We start from the raw sequence: 26,509 nt of genomic DNA on the forward strand, positions 1-26,509 counted from the left end.
TAACAGAACGATCACTCAGTCTGGTCTGAAGACGCCTGATGCAGCGGGGCTTTTACAGCAACGCCTTTCCCTCTTTGGTCCACATTTTAGTCCATTTTTTAGTTTTTGAAGACGGTTCTGTTGCTTTTTTTTTAGATACTTGACATATTTTTTACTTTTATTCCATTGAATGTCGCATTTTTCAAGATAATTGTCGCCTTTTTTGACGTTTTTGACGCCTTTTATGAAGTTTTTGCTGCCTTTTTCAATGTTTTTTCACCTTTTTTGACATTTTGTCTCCTTTTTTGACGTTTCTGTTGCCTTTTGTGAGGTTTTTGGCGCCTTTTTCAATGTTTTTGGCGCCTTTTTTGATGTTATTGGCGCTATTTTTTAATGTTTTTGGCGCCTTTTTGGCAGGTTTTTCACCTGTTTTTTTAAGATTATTTTATGGGCATTTTTGGTCCTAAAGGGTTGTCCTTAGTGTCTTCATTAATCAGAGGTGTGTTTTGGGCGTAACATGCAATCAACCAATCAGAGATCAGCTTCCATTCCCTTTAAAAGCCAGGCGCGTTTGGACCTTGGAGCATTGCTGTTATGATGGAGGATTTACACCCTAACATTTTTATTTGTAATCTTCTGCATGTGTGTGTGCTGCTGTGTGTCCCTGTGTGTGTAACGAGCATAGAATCTATTGATTTGTGTTCACGAGGACGTTTTTCTCGGGGTTTTTCTAATGTATTTCAATGGGAAGCATATGTCGTAATCACATATGGCGTTTTGTTTCCCCGTCAATCGTCCCATTATTGTCGTGCGTTCCCCGCGGCCGTCTACCACCGTGTGAGAGGTCTTTCCCTATTGTTTTTTTCCTAAACCCAACCTCCGTATAGATGGTTCCCATTTCGTGCTGGCCACCACAAAAAAAAAACATGAGATTAACGTGTCGTTATACACGAATCAATAGATTAAAAATAACGAACTGCCGTGAGACTGCTTTGAATGGGAGGACACCATTCTCCTTTGTGGCTATAAATCAGTGGAATACTCTTCCTACAGAGCTGATGTCATGCACTAAGTTGCACTCATTCTCACGCTTAGCATTGGTTGTTAACTAAGCAGACTCGCTCCCACCAGTGACTTGATGTGCTACATTACTGTGTTTATGGCTTAGGGTTAGGGGGACAATAATGTCTGTAGATTTTTATGACTTTATGTGTCTGTATTGTATATGTTGTACTGTAAATACTTTGTATTTTCAGGCTGATCTCATAAAGTGGCGTTTGTATGACACGCCAATTCGTATGCCATTTTGGCGTGTTACAAAGACGCATAATGGCTTTTTAGCGTGTTTATCAACACCGTTCGGCCGCCATTGACCTACATTATGTGTGAATTCTTTGCCGTAGTGAGTAGTATGTAAGGACGCAAGTCCACAGAGGGAGATTGGTTGGGATGGGTAAAACACAGGACTTTCACCAAGGGGAGCCGGGATTGGCGAAGGCTTTTTTTTTTTAGCCTTCCCCAATGTTTCTTTTCTAAACCCAACCGTTAATCGTTTTCCTAAGCGTGTGATGTTGGTCACCGTCGTGTTTTTGTAAACATACAGCGTAGGCATACACGTGGATAGCTCAAAATGCGTACAGATAACACGCCATTTGGCTTTAGGAAAGTGACGTGTATGTTAACGCAAAAGTCGGTATTTGAATGTGCCATCTACCTGCCCAGGGACTACGGGCGGAAACTAGCAATTTGCTGAAACCTGGCACAAGACATGTATTCAAGTTTTTTTGTGCATTGTCCCTGTTCAAATAAATAAAATACAATTACAATTACTCACCATACATCCGATACTGAGCCAAGACTGAACCTCTGAAGGTAAAAAAAACAACTCCAAAAACAACTCCATGGATCTGTTATAAGAATTTATTTGAGAAACCAACAACAAATAACACTGATGTTACATGTGTGTGTGTCCGTTTCCAGTGAAACATACGGGCCGGTTATCATGCAGGTCTCTGGGACGTCGTCTCATCGTCTCGCTACAAAAACGGTAACTTGTAATGTTTATTGCTTATTTTTTCTTCTCTTTTTAACATGTTTGAAAATATAAAAAAAAACTGCAGTTAACGAAAGTGTCTCTCAGGGTCAAATGTACAGCGGAAAAACACGATCCTCGCGGCCCCTCTCGGCCACTTTGGGAACCAACACACTGGAGGTAAGTGAGAGAAATGTGTCTTTTTTTTAAACTGACATTTTAAGACAAAGGCCCAAAAGTCTCTTCTGTTTAGCTGGTAACTGTTATTTTACTGCAATCTGTAAATGATAGAGTCCTGTCACAACTACAGGGCTTAGTATACGTGATGAGGAAACATTCAATAAACCCTCAAATTACTTAAAGGATAACTTATATATATATAAAACATATTTTTCAACTTGGACCCTAGGTTCCCATGTTTTTGTGTAAGTGACTGTTGGGAACAACAATCTTTGACATTAAGTGTGAACGCTGTAACCGGCAGCCACAGACCGGCTGCGATGTAACGCTATAGTACAAATGTACATCATCATCAATTTGATCCACTAAAAGTTCTGTTTTTGCTGCTGACAGACTCAGATTATTATTCTAAGTGTCTGACAACATTATGGAAAGGATCCCTACAGAGATAGTCCTTTAAAACCTCTTTGAGACCTTTCTGTTTAACCAGGAAACAGCTCTGAAGTCGCTAGCGCTAAACTTACCAGACTCCATTTAAAAAAACAGTACTTTTAGCGTGTATAGAGCCAACATATTTTCACACGTAAATTAGTAAACTGGGTGTTTATTTCAACCAAAACTAGAATTGTGATGGTTGGAGAAGTGGAAAGACAACCCAAAAATGGATTTTCATAGTTTTATTTTGATTCTGTCAACTTTGAATGAAGTGTATTTTACGATGCTAAAACGACTGTTGGCTGATGACTGTCGAATGACTGCTAGCTACAAGTTAGCAACCAAACACAAAAAAGGCTGTCATTTGAATGGCTTTTTGAGCTAACGTTAGCAATCAAACAATCATAGATAGCTAAAACGTTTTTGAAATGACTGCTAGCTACAAGTTAGCAATCAAACACAACAAAGGCTGTCACTTGAATGGCGTTTTGAGCTAACATTAGCAATCAAACAATCATAGATAGCTAAAACGTTTTTGAAATGACTGCTAGCTACAAGTTAGCATCCAAACACAAAAAAGGCTGTCACTTGAATGGCTTTTTGAGCTAACGTTAGCAATCAAACAATCATAGATCGCTAAAATGCTTTTGAAATGATTTCCATCTTCTGTTATTGTATGTGAAGAGAAAAGTTTATTATTTTATGGATTTCACAAATTTCAGTATGACACGTTAGGCCGTAAACTGTTTAAATCTGAGCATGCGCTTGACTCACATTGGGCAGTGACACCGTCCGTCGCTAGCAGCGATGACGCAGTGATTAGTGACGATTCTCTCCGACCAATCAGGAGTCTGCAGGTTTTCACGTCACTTTTAGGTATCGCCTCAGCTCGCTGGGAACCTGGACAGATGTGGTACTAATTAAAGTACCTGTTCAGGTACCGGGCACTTTTTTTTTTCGTAATGGAAAACACTTTTGCACTTTAAGCCCTGGATCGACTTTAGTAGTAAGGTTTTATTATATTTATGAGTAGGGGTATCTGGGTGGTATATTTTTTATTCTAGTTTCTTATCAATTCATGTTTTTAACTTGACTTTTATTCTATAACTTCATTATGTCATTGGTTATGAGATGGCACAGTTGGAGTGGAGTTAAGGATTAATTTCACTGCTTGTTGTAAGTGTATGGACTTTGCATGTGACAAATAAACTTAACGTAACTTGAACTTGAAAAAGGCGAGTAGAGTCGAGGCGAGCAGGTAACATGAGATGGAAAAACACCGTTAGATACAAAAAATTGGGGGAAACAAAAGGGTCCAGGTTGAAAAATACCAAAGTTACCCCTTTTAATCAATACCCTGAAATGAACACTGGGCCTTTTGGGATTTTTAATTACAGTTTGACACCGTCTTTGACATCTTCCATCATCAAAACATATTAATTTATAGATCCAAAAATCAGTAATCATGAATAAAGCTGTGAGCTCTTGAAGCTCTTCAATAGATACAGACAGATGTAAAAGAGAGAAGCGAGAGGGCAAATGAAGTCACTTGAAAGCAATTATTAATTCAAGGAAGTGAAATTAAGTCGTTCAAAACACACACATTACAAAATGAAAGGGAGCGTGGAGTGCATTCATTTCTAATTGGAGGGAAATAATTCATCATCTCCGTAGAAAACACAGCCGACGATCCATTAATGCCTTGTTGTTGTTGTTGTTTGCGTCGTCTTCCCGTCACCTTTGAGTTTTTCTGGGTCAACATTTCAAATAAAAAAAAAAATGTTCCCACACTTTTTTGTCCAATTATTTTAGTCACTTTTGTCGTTTGTTTTGGCGCTTTTTTTGGATGTTTTTTTTATTTTTTTCCAAAAAATTTCATAATTTCTTTTTTTTTCAATGTTCTTTTATCAATATTTTTTCTTCAAAAGTGTTTGTGTGTGTGTGTGTATGAATAATGTGTGTGTGTGTCTGTGTCTATGTTTGTCTGTGTGTGTCTCTGTGTGTGTGTGTGTGTGTCTGTATGTGTGTGTGTCTGTGCCTCTGTGTCTATGTTTGTCTATGTGTGTCTCTATGTGTGTGTCTATATGTGTGTGTGTCTGTGTGTGTTTATGTGTGTGCGTCTGTGTGTGTGTCTCTATGTGTGTGTGTCTGTATGTGTGTGTGTGCGTCTGTGTGTGTGCGTCTCTATGTGTGTGCGTGTGTATCTATGTGTGTGTGTGTATGAATGTGTGTGGTTGTGTGTTTTTTAGTCACTTTTGCCATTTGTTTCTAACTTTTTTGTGCCAGGTTTTTTTGAACCTTTTTCAAAAAGATTTCATAATTTTTTTCTCCAATGTTCTTTTATCAATATTGTTTCTTCAAAGTGCTATAAAATTGAATTAAAAACACCCCAAAATTCAAAGAAAATAGTGAACTGATCATGCATATTACTCGTGAAGAGCATTGCAGGGAACCATCCACCCATGTTATTTAGTTGGGATAATTCGATTTGAAAGAAAACCCAAGTTTCTGATGTAGAAACTTTTTTGAAAATAGGTCAAATGTTGACCCACTGACCCAGGAAGATTAAGATACCAATATGGTATAAAAAAACAAACAAAATAACATTCATGTTTTCGTGTGTTCTGTCTGGATCTGCTGCATTTCGACATTTTTTTTAAGATTTCATACTGCAGCTTTCCCTCCTCCACATTCCTCAAAGTGGTGCCGACGTGTGCAAAAAAAAATAAAAATCCCCGTCTCTTGAACGTCTCGTCGTATTGCAGCGTCGGGCGCGATAACTCAAACCTCCACTGGCCATGTTTCTCCCTCTCTTCTTTGTGTCAGTGTGTGTATATGAATGTGTTTGTGTGTGTGTGTATGTATGAAGGTGTGTGTGTGTCTGTGTGTACGTGTGTGTGTGTCTGTATGTGTGTCTTTATGTGTGTGTGTGTGTCTGTGTCTATGTGTGTGTCTGTCTGTCTGTGTGTACGTGTGTGTGTGTGTACGTGTGTGTGTGTTTATGTATGTGTGTGTGTGTGTATGTGTGTTCTTCTGTGTGTGTGTCTATGTATGTGTGTGGGTTTGTGTATGAATGTGTGTGGGTGTGTGTGTGTGTCTATGTGTGTGTGTGTGTGTGTCTCTATGTGTGTATGTATGAATGTGTGTGTGTCTGTCTATGTTTGTCTGTGTGTGTCCCGTGTGTGTGTGTGTGTGTGTGTGTCTCTATGTGTGTGCGTGTGTGTGTTTTATGTCTCTGTGTGTGTGTGTGTGTGTGTGTGTTGTGACTTAAAGCCGCAGAGCGCTGATCCACATCAGGCGTAAAAACAGATTTTCAAAAGGAGAAAAAAAAATAAAAGAATTACCCTCTGGGCATTTTTTTTGACATATTGTATGATTTTTTTTCCCTTTGATTTCCCTTTCCGTTTGACTCAAAGTCCTGCAGAAATGTCCCAAACACTCCCAGTGGTCCCAGACTCAGTTCATGTCTGATTTTCCAGCTTTTCTGCAAGTATTTGCAAAAAGAAAAAACCCGGGCCCCGTGCCAAGGTGCAATAACCGGGGACATCAGATCAAAGCGCTCGTAAGAAAACTGCATTAATCAAGGATTTTTATTTTCCAGGCCATCTCGCAGCCTTGGGGACTCCCTTTTTTTTTTTTTAATCATTTAACAACTTTCGCCCTGCTTTCTGGAATGTTTTTCTCTGGCTCGTCTTGAGTCGGTTTGTTGCTCCGCAAGTATGTCGAGAGGGAGAAAGTCGCCACTCGCTTGTTTTTGGGTCAATCTTTCGAGCGTCTCTGTGGCTCTTTTCTGTCGGCTCTGCTCTGCGAGCGAAAGCAGCAGTTGTGACTCAAGAGAGGCAGCAAGGGTGGTGGCCTCCCAGCGGGAAGATAACCAACAACTGAAAGAGGGTAGTAACGAGGAACGTTGGCGGACAAACAGGCTCGGAAGTCTCTTCTTTCGTCTCATCGACGCTCTCACTTTGTAGCCTGGATGCCAGCCCGAACTTAGCCCCGCCCACACAACATTCGTTCGGTCTGGACTTCGTTTTACAACAAAGATGATTTTAAAAGAGGAGCCTGCCTTTGACTCGCAGCTTCTGTGTCGTCCGTCTCCGTTTGCTCTGATTGGTTTGTAGGTCTATCCTTTGCTCTGATTGGTTGTAGGTTCTATCCAATTGAGAGCAGAGGTATTTTCTTTCTTTCCTGGTTGGGTTGAAACACAACCCCAATAACCACAGCCCAATGGAGCAGAATCAGACTCAGATTCTGACTAGAATCTGAGTCTGACCACGTCAGGCTGCTCGTTTTGTCCTTTCTTGCGTACATTTTGCGTCCGACGTGCAGACATCTGACGCGCGGCACTTTTCTCCCCTTACAAGTTTCAGTATTTGTACTTTCCCGCCTCTGCTACCGCACACGACACGGAAACTGCCGACCTCTGCCTTTTGCCTGCCTTTGACTTGCAGCTTCTGTGACTGTCTGTCTCCATTGCTCTGATTGGTTGTAGGTTTATCCAATTGAGTGCAGAGGCATTTTCTTTCTTTCCTGGTTAGGGTTGAAACAAGGCGCCCATAAACCCAGCCCAACGGAGCAGAATCAGACTCATATTCTGACTAGAATCTGAGTATGACGTGCGGCACTTTCTCCCCGTTACAAAGTTTCAGTATTTGTACTTTCCCGCCTCTGCTACCGGCGACGAAGCCGCCGCCGCTGCCGCCGCGTTCGGGAGGAACAGTGGCTTTGGCGGGACTTGGGGTTTGAGAGACACCGATCTGCGGACGACCGCGGCTGCCCGCTGCGAGTTCGGCCCTTCGCTGTAGCTGTGCTGGCGCGTCAGGCAAGCCGCGGACGCCACAGACGCACGCTGCCTGGCGCCGTTTGTGGTTGCGTTGGCGCCCGGCGGCCCGTTGCTGCTGCTGTTGTTGGTGTTCATCCGGGCCAGGAAGTGCGCGTGCTGGTTGAAGCTGTGGTGGCGCGGCACTCCACCGCCTGCACTGCCCATTTTGATGAGCGAATGGCGCTGCGACAAGTGGCGCGTCACGGGCGTCTCCGGGATCGTCTGCCGCTGGAGCGGCGTGCACGAGGAAGACGGCACGTTGGCGGAGGACGACGCTGAGTTTTGGGGCATGGCGTCCAACCGTTTGGGAACGCAGTCCCTCGGCAGCGTGGTGGTGCTGTAATACTCTGTCTCTGGGATCTGCTGTGGCTGAACGCTACTACTGCTGCTGCTGCTGCTGTTGTGGTGGTGGTGGTTGTTGTGGTTGTAGTGGTGCGTGCGTGTCTGTCCGTGATGGTGGTGGTGGTTGTTGTGGTGGTGGTGGTGGTGGTTGCTATGGTTATGGCCCGTGGCGGACGGCCCGGGGAACAGGGAGGACGAGGACGTGGAGGTGAGGACTTTGATGCCGCCCGTGCCCGACGCGCTGACCTCGTGGATGTGTTTGAGCAGCTCGTCCAGCGCCGACACGTCCACGACCGCCTGCGGGAGGGACTGCTGGGAGTGGTGGTGATGGGGGTGGGCGGGGCCGCCCCCAGCGCCGGCCGCCCGCTCATCACAGACCTGTGTGAAAGCAACATTTAGTGGAATAAGTACTTTTTAGCTGCACAAAATTTATGTTTTTGTAGTCTTTTTTTCAAAAATCGTTAATAATATAGACAGCAAGAGCACTTAGACAAAGAAATTTGAGTAGACATCAGATATTAATATAGCTTTCTTATTGGATACCAGCTTAAGAGAATCAAGGTACATGTCAAATTCAACAAAAAATGGAACTTACCTAATAAAATAAAAAGATTTACAATATTACATAACTTTATCTTTACATTCAAAATAGTTAATTATATGTTTCCCTTTAAGTGTGATTGTATGTTTTGTTTTAGATACCATATAATCTTCAAAGCTTTTCCAGAATGCAATACAGAATGAACAACGTTTTTGTAGTCATTACGGTAAGGATTTTACAAAACATAAAATGTTATTCCCGCGGTGCAAAGGCACGTGGAACCGTTCGTGCAGCGGCGTAAACGGGATCATCATCTGCGTATGCGCAAACATCTTGCGCGTGCGCATAGCGGTTTGTGCAGGCAGCACAGATTGCGTACCGACAAATACTCGTAACCAGGTGTCACAAGTTAAGTGTTAACATAATTTATTACAAAGGGCGGATACATTTTTTTTTTTTTACATATACAGTACAGGCCAAAAGTTTGGACACACCTTCTCATTCAATGTGTTTCCTTATTTTCATGACTATTTACATTGTAGATTCTCACTGAAGGCATCAAAACTATGAATGAACACATATGGAATTATGTACTTAACAAAAAAGTGTGAAATAACTGAAAACATGTCTTATATTTTAGATTCTTCAAAGTAACCACCCTTTGCTTTTTTTGATAACTCTGCAAACCCTTGGTGTTCTCTCAATGAGCTTCATGAGGTAGTCACCTGAAATGGTTTTACCTTCACAGGTGTGCTTTGTCAGGGTTAATTAGTGGAAGTTTTTCCCTTATTAATAAAAAAGCAAAGGGTGGCTATTTTGAAGAATCTAAAATATAAGACAGTTTCAGTTATTTCACACTTTTTTGTTAAGTACATAATTCCATATGTGTTCATTCATAGTTTTGATGCCTTCAGTGAGAATCTACAATGTAAATAGTCATGAAAATAAAAAGGAAACGCATTGAATGAGAAGGTGTGTCTAAACTTTTGGCTTGAACTGTATGTTTCAGGTTTTTATTACATAATGAAGTGAAAATGTATACAAGTTTCTCCCACAGACCTTCCTCTCCTCCGGGAGGTGCAGCGAAGTGGAAGAGGCGCCCGCTCCGTGTGCCGCGCCGTTGCTGAGACTGTTGCCGTGGTGACGCGGGAAGGGAAACGTCGGCGGCTGGGTCCCGGCGTTCCCGACCACGGCCATGAAGCCCAGGCTGGACGCGGAGCAGCTGGGGCCGCCGTGGAGAGGACTGGCGTCCGAGGCGTTGTTGCCGTTGTGGTTCCTCTCGTACTGATGGTGACGCAGCGCCTTCATGCTCTTGATGGGGAGCTCGGGCGTGGAGTCAGGTGTGGGCAGACCGGACAGCTCGCCCTCGGCCTGAGACAGAGACTGCACAGAGGTAGAGAGACAGAGAGACAGACATAGACAGCGTCATTGGGAACGTTTCAAAAAGGACAAAAAAAGGAAGATAAAGTGACAAAAAGTATAAGTTCCAACGGTGCCCTTGCAAAATAATTGTCTCTCTGTCTCTCTCTCTCTTTGTCTTTCTCTCTCCCTCTCTGTCACTCTCTCTCGCTCTCTCTTTGTCTCTCTCTCCCTCTCTGTCTGTCTCTCTCTCTCTTTACCTCTCTCTCTCTTCCTGTCTCTCTCTCTCCCCATCTCTGTCTCTCCCTCTCTCCCCCTCTCTGTCTCTCTCTCTCTCTCTCTCTCTCTCCCCCTGTCTCTCTCTCTCTGTCTCTCTCTCTCTCTGTCTATATCTCCCCCTGTCTTGCTCTCTCCTCGTCTTGCGCTCTTTTGTCTCTCCCCCCCTCTCCCTCTCTCCCTCTCTCTCTCTCTCTCTCCCCCCGTCTCTTTCTCCCCCCCTCTCTCTCTTAACCCAGGCTTCTCCGAGCTGGACCATGGTAATAACCGTGGTAATAACCGTGGTAATAACCATATTGTATCATGACCCCTCCTACCTGGGACAGGCTGAGGTCGGGGTCTCCCAGCACCAGGCCCGGGTGTCCCGGCGTGTGCAGATGAGGCTCGCCCCCCCCCTTGGGGATAAAGGAGCTGTACATCTTCGGGGTGGACACGTCATGTTTGTCCTCCTGCAAGAGGGAAGAGGAAACAAAAAGTCATGAGATCGCTGATAGTTTGTCTCAGCGTTCCTAATGCTAATACGGCACCGGCGCCTTAACGACCGATATCTACCGGACCGAATAGCAACGCGGATTTCGGCGCCTTATTTAGATGCCACTGAAATGCCTGTGCTGCTCTCCGAAATGTTCCGAAAACGGACGTTAGTTAGTTATTTTAAGTGGAAGACTATTCCATAAAATAATTCCTGTATAAAAAAAAGTATTTTCATTCTTCACTATTCACACATGGCACCTTACATGGACAGACACTGGCCCTAGTCTCATGGGCATGGCTAGTCAACACTACGTTAGCCTACCGTTAGCTAGCAGCTGGAGAAAACACGGTTAAAATGCTGACAGCTAAACGGTGTAGATAGATAGATAGATAGATAGATTTTTTTATTGATCCCAAAAGAAAATGGAAAATAATGGTGTTGCAGCAGCAAAAATATCAGACACACAGCACACATTACAGAGTATACATGAAATAATAGGAAACAATATACATCAAATAATAATTGAATACTACACAAGCAATATTTAAAATATTTACAATTTGGAAATAAAATGTACAACTGATTCAAAAGCTATAGATAAAGTTAATGTACAAGTTGGGGAGTAAAAATGTACAACCGTTTCCCTAGTAAAGGGTGTCTGTATTTCACTGGAGAGCAGGGGTGTCAAACTCAATTTCCCAGAGGGCCACGCTGGAAAATATCAATCACATCAAGGGCCAGACATGTTTAGTTTATTGACGTGTTTATTTAATTGAAAAAGTCTTTGACTGTATTACTGCATGTGTCATATAGTCTTCTCACTTACAGTTTGGTCGACATAAAGTCCTGAAGAAGTCAGGAGAAAGTTCCTCAGCCATCGTAGAAAAGAAGTGCCCAAAAACGTCTGTAAAAATGTATTGTGAACCTAAATTGATATGCGGGTCGGATCATAATCCGCGAGGGGCTGGATTTGGCCCTCGGGCCTCGAGTTTGACACATGTACTATAGAGGATTGTAACACCAGACTGTAGCTGCCGTTTTGCTGTATTCAAAGTTATTGTAAAATACCCTTTTCCCATCCAGTGGTTGTTTTTGTCGTTTAACAGGAATCTATTGGTGAAATAAGTTATTGTTATTACATTTTTAATAAATGATTTCATTTTGACCCTGTGGCCTTAGCAATACACAAGCATACATATATTTTGAACATACAGAACAGACAATATATATGTATGTATATATATATATATATATATATATATATATATATATATATACACACACACACACACACACACACATACAGTACAGGCCAAAAGTTTGGACACACCTTCTCATTCAATGTGTTTCCTTTTTATTTTCATGACTATTTACATTGTAGATTCTCACTGAAGGCATCAAAACTATGAATGAACACATATGGAATGATGTACTTAACAAAAAAGTGTGAAATAACTGAAAACATGTCTTATATTTTAGATTCTTCAAAGTAGCCACCCTTTGCTTTTTTATTAATAAGGGAAAAAATTCCACTAATTAACCCTGACAAAGCACACCTGTGAAGGTAAAACCATTTCAGGTGACTACCTCATGAAGCTCATTGAGAGAACACCAAGGGTTTGCAGAGTTATCAAAAAAAGCAAAGGGTGGCTACTTTGAGGAATCTAAAATATAAGACATGTTTTCAGTTATTTCACACTTTTTTGTTAAGTACATAATTCCACATGTGTTCATTCATAGTGAGAATCTACAATGTAAATAGTCATGAAAATAAAGAACTGCATTGAATAAGAAGGTGTGTCCAAACTTTTGGCCTGTACTGTATGAATGATGGTCCTATAATGAATCCAACATATTATTAGCAAATATAAATCCCCACTGATGACAGGCTAAATGCCTTGTCCCCTCAGGCCCCCTTGTTTCAGCAAGCCCCTAGCATATTTGCCTATACTGCCTTTGCCGCGGGCCGGTCCTGGCAGCTACACGGTTTATTATTATTAAATAGAAAAGTAATGAAATACACCCATCCTTCAGTAAACACTCGGAGACGGGATGCCTCGAGCGTGCGTGAAGGTTTTCACAGTTTGCAGGTGTTGTTGTCGAGCTGAATTCTGAGCAGCTTGTGTTATTATTCATCCTGACTCTCTCTTTCTCTGGAGGAAGGGAGAGGGAGGGGGGGCGTGATAGGTTAATAGCCTCACTTCAGTCCTTTATTCAGCCATGAATACTGCACCATCCACGCTTTTATTCCCCAAGTGTCCTTGAGCGAGGAACTGAATCTCTGAGCGGCTTGCCGACCTCTGACCCCTCTCATGAAATCTAAACCAGTTGCTCTTCACACTCTGGGATATGATCATTTAAAAAAACAAAACACCCAGGAATAAGGTTTTTTTTTGATAAAGAGGACTTAAAAACAGACACATCCTTTCTCTCTGTGTCAATGTATTCATTTGTCGTTTTGGGTTGCTTTATTGGTTTAGACCAGAGGTCATTATTTTAAGCCAAGGACCCCCTTTAAAGGGATACTCCACCATTTGTTGAAACAGTGCTTATCACGGTCTATCCACTCACTTTTACTCACAACATGCTAACCGGCAACATAGGATTCCATTCACTACGCTAAGCTAACTAGCGGTGGCGGACTAAAACAATGCATGCACAATCACAAATCATCTCCTCATGGTGCGGGCCACCTCTGGTAAAATTGTCTACATCCTCAGTTGAACAGGTCTTGTGATTCTACACTTTAGTATAATGACCTATGAGTGTGTCCTAGGCCGTATCATTTTTTTGGGTTTTCTGAAATAATGACATAGGCCATTATTTTAGGAAGGTGACCATATTAAACTGGGCCTACAATAACGTGTAGGGCGGCCTAAAGCCTTTATTCATACTTATTTTGCATAGAATACTAAGCTATTAAAATAATTGTTGGCATGATTTTATAAAACATGTTTTAATGTTAAAAATACATGTGGCCCAGTGAATGTTTAGGATTGTATCTGGGGATGGCTACCTTAGTGACTACTTCACCTAAGATTAGTTCTTCTACTGGAGCTAAAAACACTTGTGTGTGCACGGAGATGGATTTTGGCTCAAAACTTAAAAACCAAAAACCTAGCAAGGCAAACGTAGCCTCAGAGTGTTTTCTGGCAGCAGTACAACAGCAGTACTCTCTCCATACACAGTTCCTGTCCTAAGAGCGCGCCCCACCTTCGGCTGACCATCCAGCAGCCCGTTGAGCTTGGCGAGGGATCGCAGCGACAGGGCGTGCGGCAGCGACACCTCGGGGTCCTTCCCCAGCCTCCGCGCCCGCTGGGCGGCGCTGCGGCCGCAGTAGCACGACACCAGGAAACCCGACAAGATGGCGCCCAGGCAGAAGGCCACCAGCACGCAGGCGATCAGCAGCGTGTAGTGGACGTTAGCGGCGGCGCGCTGGTCCATCTCCGGAAGACGGCTGACACCTGGGAGACACAGGAGGAGAGGAAAGGGTTATGCTCCATTTACAGCAGCTATATCAACTATTCTTCAAGACGTTTGATAAGTCTAAACAAATCGGATTGTTATTTGGGTAAAACATGATAGCAAAACAGAGCGGAAGCAGAAAATGCCTGTGCAATATCCTCTCAACTAGTGGATGATCTCTGTCTATTTGTCTTGTCCTTAATTATGTTGATGTCCTTGTATAAATTGAAATGTAATGTACTGTCCGTTACAAACTGTGTGATTGATAATTCATGCGTGTGTTCGTGTGCAGGTGTTGTCAGCACTTCTAGCCCAAGACAAATTTCTTACGGGACAATAAAGTTTATATTATCTTATTCTGGCGGGACGAGCATAACTTTGAGTAGATAATAGAGGAGGATGCAAGAAAGACGAAAAGAGAGGTGAGAGCAAGGTGAGAGGAGAGGGAGGGAGGAAGGGAGGGAGGAAGAGTGGAAGGGAGATACAGAGACAATGATTGGACTTAATGAGAAAGAGGTGGATCACAGGTGAGGAAACAGGAGGATGGAAGAGGTGAAGAAAAAAACTGTGATTGGATTTGACGGAGAGGAGAGGGAAAGGGGGGAGGATGACAAAAAGATGGAGGGAAGAGAAATGAGGACAGGAGAAAGGATAGAGGGATGAAGGAAAGAAAAGGATGAAAGAGCTTTGGCCCCGTCAGGTCCAGATATACAACATCAAAGCCTCTCAGATACAATGAGTCATCAATCTGTGCATCGCACAAAACACAAATGCACACGCACAAACATGCATGCATGCACACACACGCGCACACACACACACACACACACACACACACACACACACATACTATTGAATTCAGGGACAGCAGATGTAAAATAGCCTTTTGGCTAATTCTGGCACACTGTATATTTTTATATGTATTATTAGTGTGCATTGTGCCTGTTAAATAAACCTGAAATAAATGAATAACAATAAGTTTGTGTCGAAGAAAAAAATCTGATGATAAAAAATGTATTGAATAAAAGTAAATATTTGTGAATGTATAATGTAAAACATCTGTGTTATTCATAAAGGTGTTCATATTTGTACATTGTTTTATTTATTATATATATATATATATATATATATATATATATATATATATACTGTATATATCCATCCATCCATCCATCCATCTTCGTCCGCTTATCCGGTGTCGGGTCGCGGGGGGAGCAGCTCCAGCAGGAGACCCCAAACTTCCCTTTCCCGAGCAACATTAACCAGCTCCGACTGGGGGATCCCGAGGCGTTCCCAGGCCAGGTTGGAGATATAATCCCTCCACCTAGTCCTGGGTCTTCCCCGAGGCCTCCTCCCAGCCGGACGTGCCTGGAACACCTCCCTAGGGAGGCGCCCAGGGGCATCCTTACCAGATGCCCAAACCACCTCAACTGGCTCCTTTCGACGCTGGGAGCAGCGGCTCTCTCCGAGCTCCTCACCGATGACTGAGCTTCTCACCCTATCTCTATGGGAGACGCCAGCCACGCTCCTGAGGAAACCCATTTCGGCCGCTTGTACCCTGGATCTCGTTCTTTCGGTCATGACCCAGCCTTCATGACCATAGGTGAGGGTAGGAACGAAAACTGACCGGTAGATCGAGAGCTTTGCCTTCTGGCTCAGCTCTCTTTTTTCGTCTGGCGGTGCGATAGATTGAATGCAATACCGCACCCGCTGCGCCCGATTCTCTGACCAATCTCCCGCTCCATTGTCCCCTCACTCGCGAACAAAACCCCAAGGTACTTGAACTCCTTCACTTGGGGTAAGGACTCATTCCCTACCTGGAGAAGGCATTCCATCGGTTTCCTGCTGAGAACCATGGCCTCCGATTTAGAGGTGCTGATCCTCATCCCAACCGCTTCACACTCGGTTGCGAACCGATCCAGTGAGTGCTGAAGGTCGCAGGCCGATGATGCCATCAGGACCACATCATCTGCAAAGAGCAGCGATGAGATCCCCAGCCCACCAAACTGCAACCCCTCCCCACCCGACTACGCCTCGATATCCTGTCCATAAATATTACAAACAGGATTGGTGACAAAGCGCAGCCCTGGCGGAGGCCAACCCTCACCTGAAACGAGTCCGACTTACTACCGAGAACCCGGACACAGCTCTCACTTTGGTCATACAGAGATTGGATGGCCCTGAGTAGAGACCCCCTCACCCCATACTCCCGCAGCACCTCCCACAGTATCTCCCGGGGACCCGGTCATACGCCTTCTCCAAATCCACAAAACACATGTAGACCGGTTGGGCATACTCCCAGGCTCCCTCCAGGATCCTTGCGAGAGTGAAGAGCTGGTCCGTTGTTCCACGACCAGGACGGAATCCGCATTGTTCCTCCTCAACCCGAGGATCGACTATCGGCCGAACCCTCCTTTCCAGCACCTTGGAGTAGACTTTACCAGGGAGGCTGAGAAGTGTGATACCCCTATAATTGGCACACACCCTCTGGTCCCCCTTTTTTTAAAGGGGAACCACCACCCCAGTCTGCCACTCCTTTGGCACCGTCCCCAGACTTCCACGCAATGTTGAAGAGGCGTGTCAACCAGGACAGCCCCTCCACACCCAGAGCCTTGAGCATTTCTGGACGGATCTCATCAATCCCGGGGCTTTGCCACTGTGTAGTTGTTTGACTACATCAGTGACTTCCGCCTGGGAAATCGACGACAATCCCCGTTATCCTCCAGCTCTGCCTCTAACATAGAGGGCGTATTAGTCGGATTCAGGAGTTCCTCAAAGTGCTCCTTCCACCGCCCTATTACCTCCTCAGTTGAGGTCAACAGTGTCCCATCCTTACTGTACACAGCTTGGATGGTTCCCCGCTTCCCCCTCCTGAGGTGGCGAACAGTTTTCCAGAAGCACTTTGGTGCTGACCGAAAGTCCTTCTCCATATCTTCTCCAAACTTCTCCCACACCCGCTGCTTTGCCTCTTTCACGGCAGAGGCTGCAGCCCTTCGGGCCCTTCGGTACCCTGCAACTGCCTCCGGAGTCCTCCGGGATAACATATCCCGGAAAGACTCCTTCTTCAGTCGGATGGCTTCCCTAACCACCGGTGTCCACCACAGTGTTCGTGGGTTACCGCCCCTTGAGGCACCTAAGACCCTAAGACCACAGCTCCTCGCCGCAGCTTCAGCAATGGAAACTTTGAACATTGCCCACTCGGGTTCAATGCCCCCAGCCTCCACAGGGATGCACGAAAAGCTCCGCCGGAGGTGTGAGTTGAAAGTCTGTCGGACAGGGGCCTCCTCCAGACGTTCCCAATTTACCCGCACTACACGTTTGGGCTTACCAGGTCTGTCCAGAGTCTTCCCCCACCCCCTGACCCAACTCACCACCAGATGGTGATCGGTTGACAGCTCTGCCCCTCTCTTCACTCGAGTGTCCAAAACATACAGCCTCAGATCAGATGAAATGATTATGAAATCGATCATTGACCTTCGGCCTAGGGTGCTCTGGTACCAGGTACACTTATGAGCATCCCTATGTTCGAACATGGTGTTCGTTATAGACAATCCATGACTAGCACAGAAGTCCAACAACAAACAACCACTCTGGTTTAGATCAGGGAGGCCGTTCCTCCCAATTCGCCTCCAGGTGTCTCCATCATTGCCCACGTGTGCGTTGAAGTCCCCCAGCAGAACAATGGAGTCCCCCACTGGAGCCCCATGCAGGACTCCAGTCAAGGTCTCCAAGAAGGCCGAATACTCCAAACTCCTGTTTGGTGCATATGCACAAACAACAGTCAGAGTTTTCCCCACAACCCGCAGGCGTGGGGAGGCGACCCTCTCGTCCACCGGGTAAACTCCAACACAGCGGGCGCTCAGCCGGGGGCTTGTGAGTATCCCCACACCCGCCCGGCTGTATATATATATATATATATATATATATATATATTTTATTTTATTTTTTTTCTACATGCCTGTGAAGGATTGATCTTGTGAAGGATATGTTGAAAAAAGTGACAAAAAAGTCATAGTATAGTATGTCGAAAAAAGTACTAAAAAAGTCATAGTATAGCATGTCAAAAAATTTATAAAAAAAGCCATAGTATAGTATGTCAAAATAATTCATAAAAAAAGTCATAGTCGAAAAGATTCATTAAAAAGCCATAGTATAGTATAAAAAGTCATGTTATAGTACGTCTAAAAAAGTCATAAAAAAGTCATAATATAGAATGTCGAAATAATTTATAAAAAAAGTCATAGTATCGTGTCGATAAAAAGTCATGTTATAATTTGTTGAAATAATTCATTAAAAAGCCATTGTATAGTATAGCATAAAAAGTCATGTTATAGTACGTCGAAAAAAGTCATAGTATAGTATGTCAAAAAAAAATCATAAAAAAAGTCATAGTATAGTATGTCGAAAAAATTTATTAAAAAGTCATAGTATAGTATGTCATAAAAAGTCATAGTATGGTATTTCGAAAAAAGTCACAGAATACAGTTTCTTCAAATGACAGTAATGTTTCTTCTTCTTTTCATGCATTTTAACCCTACTAAGTATTAGGAGAAATGGACAACTTGGGGTTCAGTGATTTGCTCAGCTACACTTTGACATGTGGTCAGAGGATCCTGGGATTGAACAGCCAACCTTTTGGTTAGGGGGCACCAAGTCTACCTCCAAACCACAACCCTGGATATGTAGGACATACTTAAAAATTCATAGCAAAGTATGATGAAAACCATGCTTTGAACTGCGTCTGTGTGTTGCCTGTTTACCATTCTGCTTAATGTCCCCGTGGAACTACATTGCTTGGTGAAGAATGACTATTTGTAATCAATAAAACATTGTATTTTTGGTTTCTCTGTGTTTATTTAATGAAACATTAACAGATATATGTAGTAATGGTTTTATAAAAGCAATAAGCCAAATAGTATGGCATAAAAGTCAAAATATATTATGTCATAAATTCATTAAAAAAGTCACAGTAGTATGTCAAAAAAATTCATAGTACGGTATGTTGAAAAAAGTCGTAGTATAGTATGTCGAAGAAAGTCGTAGTATGTTTAAAAAATGCATAGTATACTATGTCAAAAAAATTTATAAAATAGTCATAGTACAGTATGTCGAAAAAAAATTGGGGTATAGTATTTCGAAAAAAATAAAAAAGTCATAGACTAGTTTGTCGAATAATAGTCATAGTATAGTATGTCATAAAGTCATAGTATAGTCTGTCATAAAGTCATAGTATAGTATGTCATAGAGTCATAGTATAGTATGTCATAAAGTCATAGTATAGTATGTCATAGAGTCATAGTATAGTATGTCATAGAGTCATAGTATAGTATGTCATAAAATCATAGTATAGTATGTCATAAAGTCATAGTATAGTATGTCATAAAGTCATAGTATAGTATGTCATAGAGTCATAGTATAGTATGTCATAGAGTCATAGTATAGTATGTCATAAAGTCATAGTATAGTATGTCATAGAGTCATAGTATAGTATGTCATAGAGTCATAGTATAGTATGTCATAAAGTCATAGTATAGTATGTCATAAAGTCATAGTATAGTAGGTCGAAAGAAATTCATTAAGAAATTAAAGTATAGTAGGCCTATGTCGAAAAAAGTCGTAGTATAGCATATCGAAACAAAGTCATGTTAAAGTATGTCGAAAAAAGTCAAAGAAGTCATAGTGTGAACCATGATTCTTGGCACAGCGGGGCAAATCATCTGCAGTGAATTAGGAAAAGAAATAATTCCCTTGATTCTTTTCTTTCTTCTTCTGACCCTTTGTGGTCAGCTGTCACTTCTGTCCAAAATCCTTATAATCCCAATGGGAAATGTAGTTCCAGAGTACTTCACTCTGATCTGCGCAGTTACTAATTAACAGGCATGAGTACACACACACACACACACACACACACACACACACACACACACACACAACACCAGATCTACAGTAAGAGGACGCCTGTATTCTCACATCACTATTGAATAAGACTTAATGTCTGTTTCTGTTTCTGACTATGTCATAAAAAAAAGTCATAGTATAGCATGTCAAAAAAAGTGACAAAACAGTGATAGTACAGTATGTCAAAAAAGTAATTAAGTCACATCATAGCATGTCGAAAAAAGGATAAAAAAAGTCATAGTATAGCATGTCGAAAAGGTGATAAAAATCATAGTACAGTATGTCAAAAAAGTACTAAAAAAGTCATAGTATAGTATGTTGAAAAAAGTCATAGTATATGTCGAAAAAAGTGACAAAAAAGTCATAGTATAGTATGTCGAAAAAAGTACTAAAAAAGTCATAGTATAGCATGTCGAAAAAAGTGACAAAAAAGTCATAGTACAGTATGTCAAAAAAGTACTAAAAAAGTCATAGTATAATATGTCGAAAAAAGTGACAAAAAAGTCCTAGTATAGTATGTCGAAAAAAGTACTAAAACAGTCATAGTATAGTATGTCGAAAATAGTGATAAAAAAGTGATACTATAGTATGTCAAAAAAGGTGATAAAAAAGTCATAGTATAGTATGTCGAAAAAAGTGACAAAAAAGTCATAGTATAGTATGTCGAAAAAAGTACTAAAAAAGTCATAGTATAGCATGTCGAAAAAAGTGACAAAAAAGTCATAGTACAGTATGTCAAAAAAGTAATAAAGTCATAGTATAGCATGTCGAAAAAAGTGATAAAAAAAGTCATAGTATAGCATGTCGGAAAAGGTGATAAAAATCATAGTACAGTATGTCAAAAAAGTACTAAAAAAGTCATAGTATAGTATGTTGAAAAAAGTCATAGTATAATATGTCGAAAAAAGTCATAGTATATGTCGAAAAAAGTGACAAAAAAGTCATAGTATAGTATGTCGAAAAAAGTACTAAAAAAGTCATAGTATAGCATGTCGAAAAAAGTGACAAAAAAGTCATAGTACAGTATGTCAAAAAAGTACTAAAAAAGTCATAGTATAATATGTCGAAAAAAGTGACAAAAAAGTCATAGTATAGTATGTCGAAAAAAGTACTAAAAAAGTCATAGTATAGCATGTCGAAAAAAGTGACAAAAAAGTTATAGTACAGTATGTCAAAAAAGTAATAAAGTCATAGTATAGCATGTCGAAAAAAGTGATAAAAAAAGTCATAGTATAGCATGTCGGAAAAGGTGATAAAAATCATAGTACAGTATGTCAAAAAAGTACTAAAAAAGTCATAGTATAGTATGTCGAAAAAAGTCATAGTATAGCATGTCGAAAAAAGTGACAAAAAAGTCATAGTACAGTATGTCAAAAAAGTACTAAAAAAGTCATAGTATAGTATGTCGAAAAAAGTCATAGTATAATATGTCGAAAAAAGTGACAAAAAAGTCATAGTATAGTATGTCGAAAAAAGTACTAAAAAAGTCATAGTATAGCATGTCGAAAAAAGGGACAAAAAAGTCATAGTACAGTATGTCAAAAAAGTAATAAAGTCATAGTATAGCATGTCGAAAAAAGTGATAAAAATCATAGTACAGTATGTCAAAAAAGTACTAAAAAAGTCATAGTATAGTATGTCGAAAAAAGTCATAGTATAGCATGTCGAAAAAAATGACAAAAAAGTCATAGTACAGTATGTCAAAAAAGTACTAAAAAAGTCATAGTATAGTATGTCGAAAAAAGTCATAGTATAATATGTCGAAAAAAGTGACAAAAAAAAGTCATAGTATAGTATGTCGAAAAAAGTACTAAAAAAGTCATAGTATAGCATGTCGAAAAAAGGGACAAAAAAGTCATAGTACAGTATGTCAAAAAAGTAATAAAGTCATAGTATAGCATGTCGAAAAAAGTGATAAAAAAAGTCATAGTATAGCATGTCGGAAAAGGTGATAAAAATCATAGTACAGTATGTCAAAAAAGTACTAAAAACGTCATAGTAAGTCGAAAAAAGTCATAGTATAATATGTCGAAAAAAGTGACAAAAAAGTCATAGTATAGTATGTCGAAAAAAGTACTAAAAAAGTCATAGTATAGCATGTCGAAAAAGTGATAAAAAAGTGATAGTATAGCATGTCAAAAAAAGTGATAAAAAAGTGATAGTATAGTATGTCGAAAAAAGTGATAAAAAAAGTGATAGTATAGCATGTCAAAAAAAGTGATAAAAAAAGTCATAGTATAGTATGTCGAAAAAAGTGATAAAAAAGTCATAGTATAGTATGTCGAAAAAAGGGACAAAAAAGTCATAGTATAGTATGTCAAAAAAAGTACTAAAAAAGTCATAGTATAGCATGTCGAAAAAAGTCATAGTATAGTATGTCGAAAAAGTGATAAAATGCTACTCGGATGAAAACAAGTGGACACAAATGCAGGTTTAAAAAATCACCAGCATGACTAAATATAAACACTTCACCTTAATTATTGATATAATGAAATGGCCAATGTTGCTTGGCTGTGTGTTTGGATGCTTGCATGGCTTCTTATACTGAATGTGGATACTGTTTGATGTGTAGATATGCTAATGTTTTGCTGCTTCATGTAGCTCTGCATGGCAAACAGAGACAGCTTACTGTATCTGTTGCTCTAGATGTCTGTGTGGTGTCTTGTTGACGTCTGTCTGTATAGTTTAACCTGTACTAATGTCTTGTTGACTTCTGTCTGTGTAGAATAACCTGTACTGTCTTGGTGACTTCTGTCTGTGTAGTATAACCTGTACTAATGTCTTGTTGAATTCTGCCTGTGTAGTTTAACCTGTACTAATGTCTTGTTTACTTCTGTGTAGTTTAACCTGTACTGTCTTTTGACTTCTGTCTGTGTAGTTTAACCTGTACTAATGTCTTGTTGTCTTATGTCTGTGTAGTTTAACCTGTACTAATGTCTTGATGACTTCTGTCTGTGTAGTTTAACCTGTACTAATGTCTTTTGACTTCTGGCGTGTAGTTTAACCTGTACTAATGTCTTTTGACTTCTGTCTGTGTAGTTTAACCTGTACTAATGTCTTTTGACTTCTGTCTGTGTAGTTTAACCTGTAATAATGTCTTGTTGACTTCTGTCTGTGTAGGTTAACCTGTACTAATGTCTTTTGACTTCTGTCTGTGTAGTTTAACCTGTACTAATGTCTTGATGACTTCTGTCTGTGTAGTATAACCTGTACTAATGTCTTGATGACTTCTGTCTGTGTAGTTTAACCTGTACTAATGTCTTTTGACTTCTGTCTGTGTAGTTTAACCTGTACAAATGTCTTGTTGACTTCTGTCTGTGTAGTTTAACCTGCACCAATGTCTTGATGACTTCTGTCTGTGTAGTTTAACCTGTACTAATGTCTTGTTGACTTCTGTCTATGTAGTTTAACCTGTACTAATATCTTGTTGACTTCTGTCTGAGCAGTTTAACCTGTACTAATATCTTGTTGACTTCTGTCTGTGTAGTTTAACCTGTACTAATGTCTTGTTGACTTCTGTCTGTGTAGTTTAACCTGTACTAATATCTTGTTGACTTCTGTCTGTGTAGTTTAACCTGTACTAATGTCTTGTTGACTTCTGTCTGAGTAGTTTAACCTGTACTAATGTCTTGATGACTTCTGTCTGTGTAGTTTAACCTGTACGAATGTCTTGATGACTTCTGTCTGTGTAGTTTAACCTGTAATAATGTCTTGCTGACTTCTGTCTGTGTAGTTTAACCTGTACTAATGTCTTGTAGACTTCTGTCTGTGTAGTTTAACCTGTACTAATGTCTTGTTGACTTCTGTCTGAGTAGTTTAACCTGTACTAATGTCTTGTAGACTTCTGTCTGTGTAGTTTAACCTGTACTAATGTCTTGTTTACTTCTGTCTGTGTAGTTTAACCTGTAATAATGTCTTGCTGACTTCTGTCTGTGTAGTTTAACCTGTACTAATGTCTTTTGACTTCTGTCTGTGTAGTTTAACCTGTACAAATGTCTTGTTGACTTCTGTCTGTGTAGTTTAACCTGTACTAATGTCTTGTTTACTTCTGTCTGTGTAGTTTAACCTGTAATAATGTCTTGCTGACTTCTGTCTGTGTAGTTTAACCTGTACTAATGTCTTTTGACTTCTGTCTGTGTAGTTTAACCTGTACTAATGTCTTGTTGACTTCTGTCTGTGTAGGTTAACCTGTACTAATGTCTTTTGACTTCTGTCTGTGTAGTTTAACCTGTACTAATGTCTTGATGACTTCTGTCTGTGTAGTTTAACCTGTACTAATGTCTTGATGACTTCTGTCTGTGTAGTTTAACCTGTACTAATGTCTTTTTGACTTCTGTCTGTGTAGTTTAACCTGTACAAATGTCTTGTTTAACCTGTACTTCTGTCTGTGTAGTTTAACCTGTACCAATGTCTTGTCTTGTTGACTTCTGTCTGTGTAGTTTAACCTGTACTAATGTCTTGTTCTGTCTGTGTAGTTTAACCTTGTCTGACCTGTACTAATGTCTTGTTGACTTCTGTCTGTTTTAACCTGTACTAATGTCTTGTTGACTTCTGTCTGTGTAGTTTAACCTGTACTAATGTCTTGTTCTGTCTGTGTAGTTTAACCTGTACTAATATCTTGTTGACTTCTGTCTGTGTAGTTTAACCTGTACTAATGTCTTGTTGACTGTCTTGTAGTTTAACCTGTACTTCTTGTCTTCTGTCTGTGTAGTTTAACCTGTACTAATATCTTGTTGACTTCTGTCTGTGTAGTTTAACCTGTACTAATGTCTTGTTGACTTCTGTCTGAGTAGTTTAACCTGTACTAATGTCTTGATGACTTCTGTCTGTCTGTGTAGTTTAACCTGTACTAATGTCTTGTCTTGTAGTTTAACCTGTACTAATGTCTTGTTGACTTCTGTCTGTGTAGTTTAACCTGTACTAATGTCTTGACTTCTGACTTCTGTCTGTGTAGTTTAACCTGTACTAATGTCTTGTAGACTTCTGTCTGTGTAGTTTAACCTGTACTAATGTCTTGTTTTCTGTCTGTGTAGTTTAACTGTCTGTCTGTCTTGTTTACTTCTGTCTGTTTTTAACCTGTACTAATGTCTTGTTGACTTCTGTCTGTGTAGTTTAACCTGTACTAATGTCTTGTTGACTTCTGTCTGTGTAGTTTAACCCTGTCTTGTTGACTAATGTCTGTCTTGTTGACTTCTGTCTGTGTAGTTTAACCTGTACTAATGTCTTGTTGACTTCTGTCTGTGTAGTTTAACCTGTACTAATGTCTTGTTGACTTCTGTCTGTGTAGTTTAACCTGTACTAATGTCTAATGTCTTGTAGTTTAACCTGTACTTCTTGTTGACTTCTGTCTGTGTAGTTTAACCTGTACTAATGTCTTGACCTGTCTGTGTAGTTCCCACCTGTACTAATGTCTTGTTGACCTGTACTAATGTCTTGTTGACTTCTGTCTGTGTAGTTTAACCTGTACTAATGTCTTGTTGACTTCTGTCTGTAGTTTAACCTGTTTAACCTGTACTAATGTCTTGTTGACTTCTGTCTGTGTAGTTTAACCTGTACTAATGTCTTGTTGACTTCTGTCTGTGTAGTTTAACCTGTACTGTCTTGTTGACTTCTGTCTGTGTAGTTTAACCTGTACTAATGTCTTGTTGATTCTGTCTTTTAACCTGTACTAATGTCTTGACTTCTGTCTGTGTAGTTTAACCTGTACTAATGTCTTGTTGACTTCTGTCTGTGTAGTTTAACCTGTCTGTGTAGTTTAACCTGTACTAATGTCTTGTTGACTTCTGTCTGTGTAGTTTAACCTGTACTAATGTCTTGTTGACTTCTGTCTGTGTAGTTTAACCTGTACTAATGTCTTGTTGACTTCTGTCTGTGTAGTTTAACCTGTACTAATGTCTTGTTGACTTCTGTCTGTGTAGTTTAACCTGTACTAATGTCTTGTTGACTTCTGTCTGTGTAGTTTAACCTGTACTAATGTCTTGTTGACTTCTGTCTGTGTAGTTTAACCTGTACTAATGTCTTGTTGACTTCTGTCTGTGTAGTTTAACCTTCTGTCTTGTTGACTTCTGTCTGTGTAGTTTAACCTGTACTAATGTCTTGTTGACTTCTGTCTGTGTAGTTTAACCTGTACTAATGTCTGTCTGTCTTGTTGACTTCTGTCTGTAGTTTAACCTGTACTAATGTCTTGTTGACTTCTGTCTGTGTAGTTTAACCTGTACTAATGTCTTGTTGACTTCTGTCTGTGTAGTTTAACCTGTACTAATGTCTTGTTGACTTCTGTCTGTGTAGTTTAACCTGTACTAATGTCTTGTTGACTTCTGTCTGTGTAGTTTAACCTGTACTAATGTCTTGTTGACTTCTGTCTGTGTAGTTTAACCTGTACTAATGTCTTGTGTTCTGTCTGTGTGAACCTGTACTTCTGTCTGACTTCTGTCTGTGTAGTTTAACCTGTACTAATGTCTTGATGACTTCTGTCTTGTTGACTTCTGTCTGTGTCTGTGTAGTTTAACCTGTACTAATGTCTTGTTGACTTCTGTCTGTGTAGTTTAACCTGTACTAATGTCTTGTTGACTTCTGTCTGTGTAGTTTAACCTGTACTAATGTCTTGTTGACTTCTGTCTGTGTAGTTTAACCTGTACTAATGTCTTGTTGACTTCTGTCTGTGTAGTTTAACCTGTACTAATGTCTTGTTGACTTCTGTCTGTGTAG

The 26,509-nt window shown here is 40.6% G+C and overlaps 1 protein-coding gene across 1 annotated transcript in view; it reads right to left on the reverse strand.

Annotated features, from left to right (window-relative positions):
* Positions 1 to 5,818: 5,818 nt before the first annotated feature.
* The window catches only part of LOC114568462 (semaphorin-6D), a 113,330-nt gene continuing 92,639 nt past the window's right edge, over positions 5,819 to 26,509 (reverse strand). Inside the window, exons 18-21 of the mRNA XM_028598077.1 lie at positions 13,652 to 13,902; positions 10,281 to 10,412; positions 9,388 to 9,711; positions 5,819 to 8,165 (exon numbers count right to left, since the gene is read on the reverse strand). Coding sequence (XP_028453878.1) covers positions 7,269 to 8,165; positions 9,388 to 9,711; positions 10,281 to 10,412; positions 13,652 to 13,902 — 1,604 coding nt within the window. The 3' untranslated portion in view covers positions 5,819 to 7,268. The remainder of the gene's footprint in view (positions 8,166 to 9,387; positions 9,712 to 10,280; positions 10,413 to 13,651; positions 13,903 to 26,509) is intronic.

Source organism: Perca flavescens, chromosome 14 (genome assembly GCF_004354835.1).
Source record: "Perca flavescens isolate YP-PL-M2 chromosome 14, PFLA_1.0, whole genome shotgun sequence".
NCBI classification, from domain to species: domain Eukaryota; kingdom Metazoa; phylum Chordata; class Actinopteri; order Perciformes; family Percidae; genus Perca; species Perca flavescens.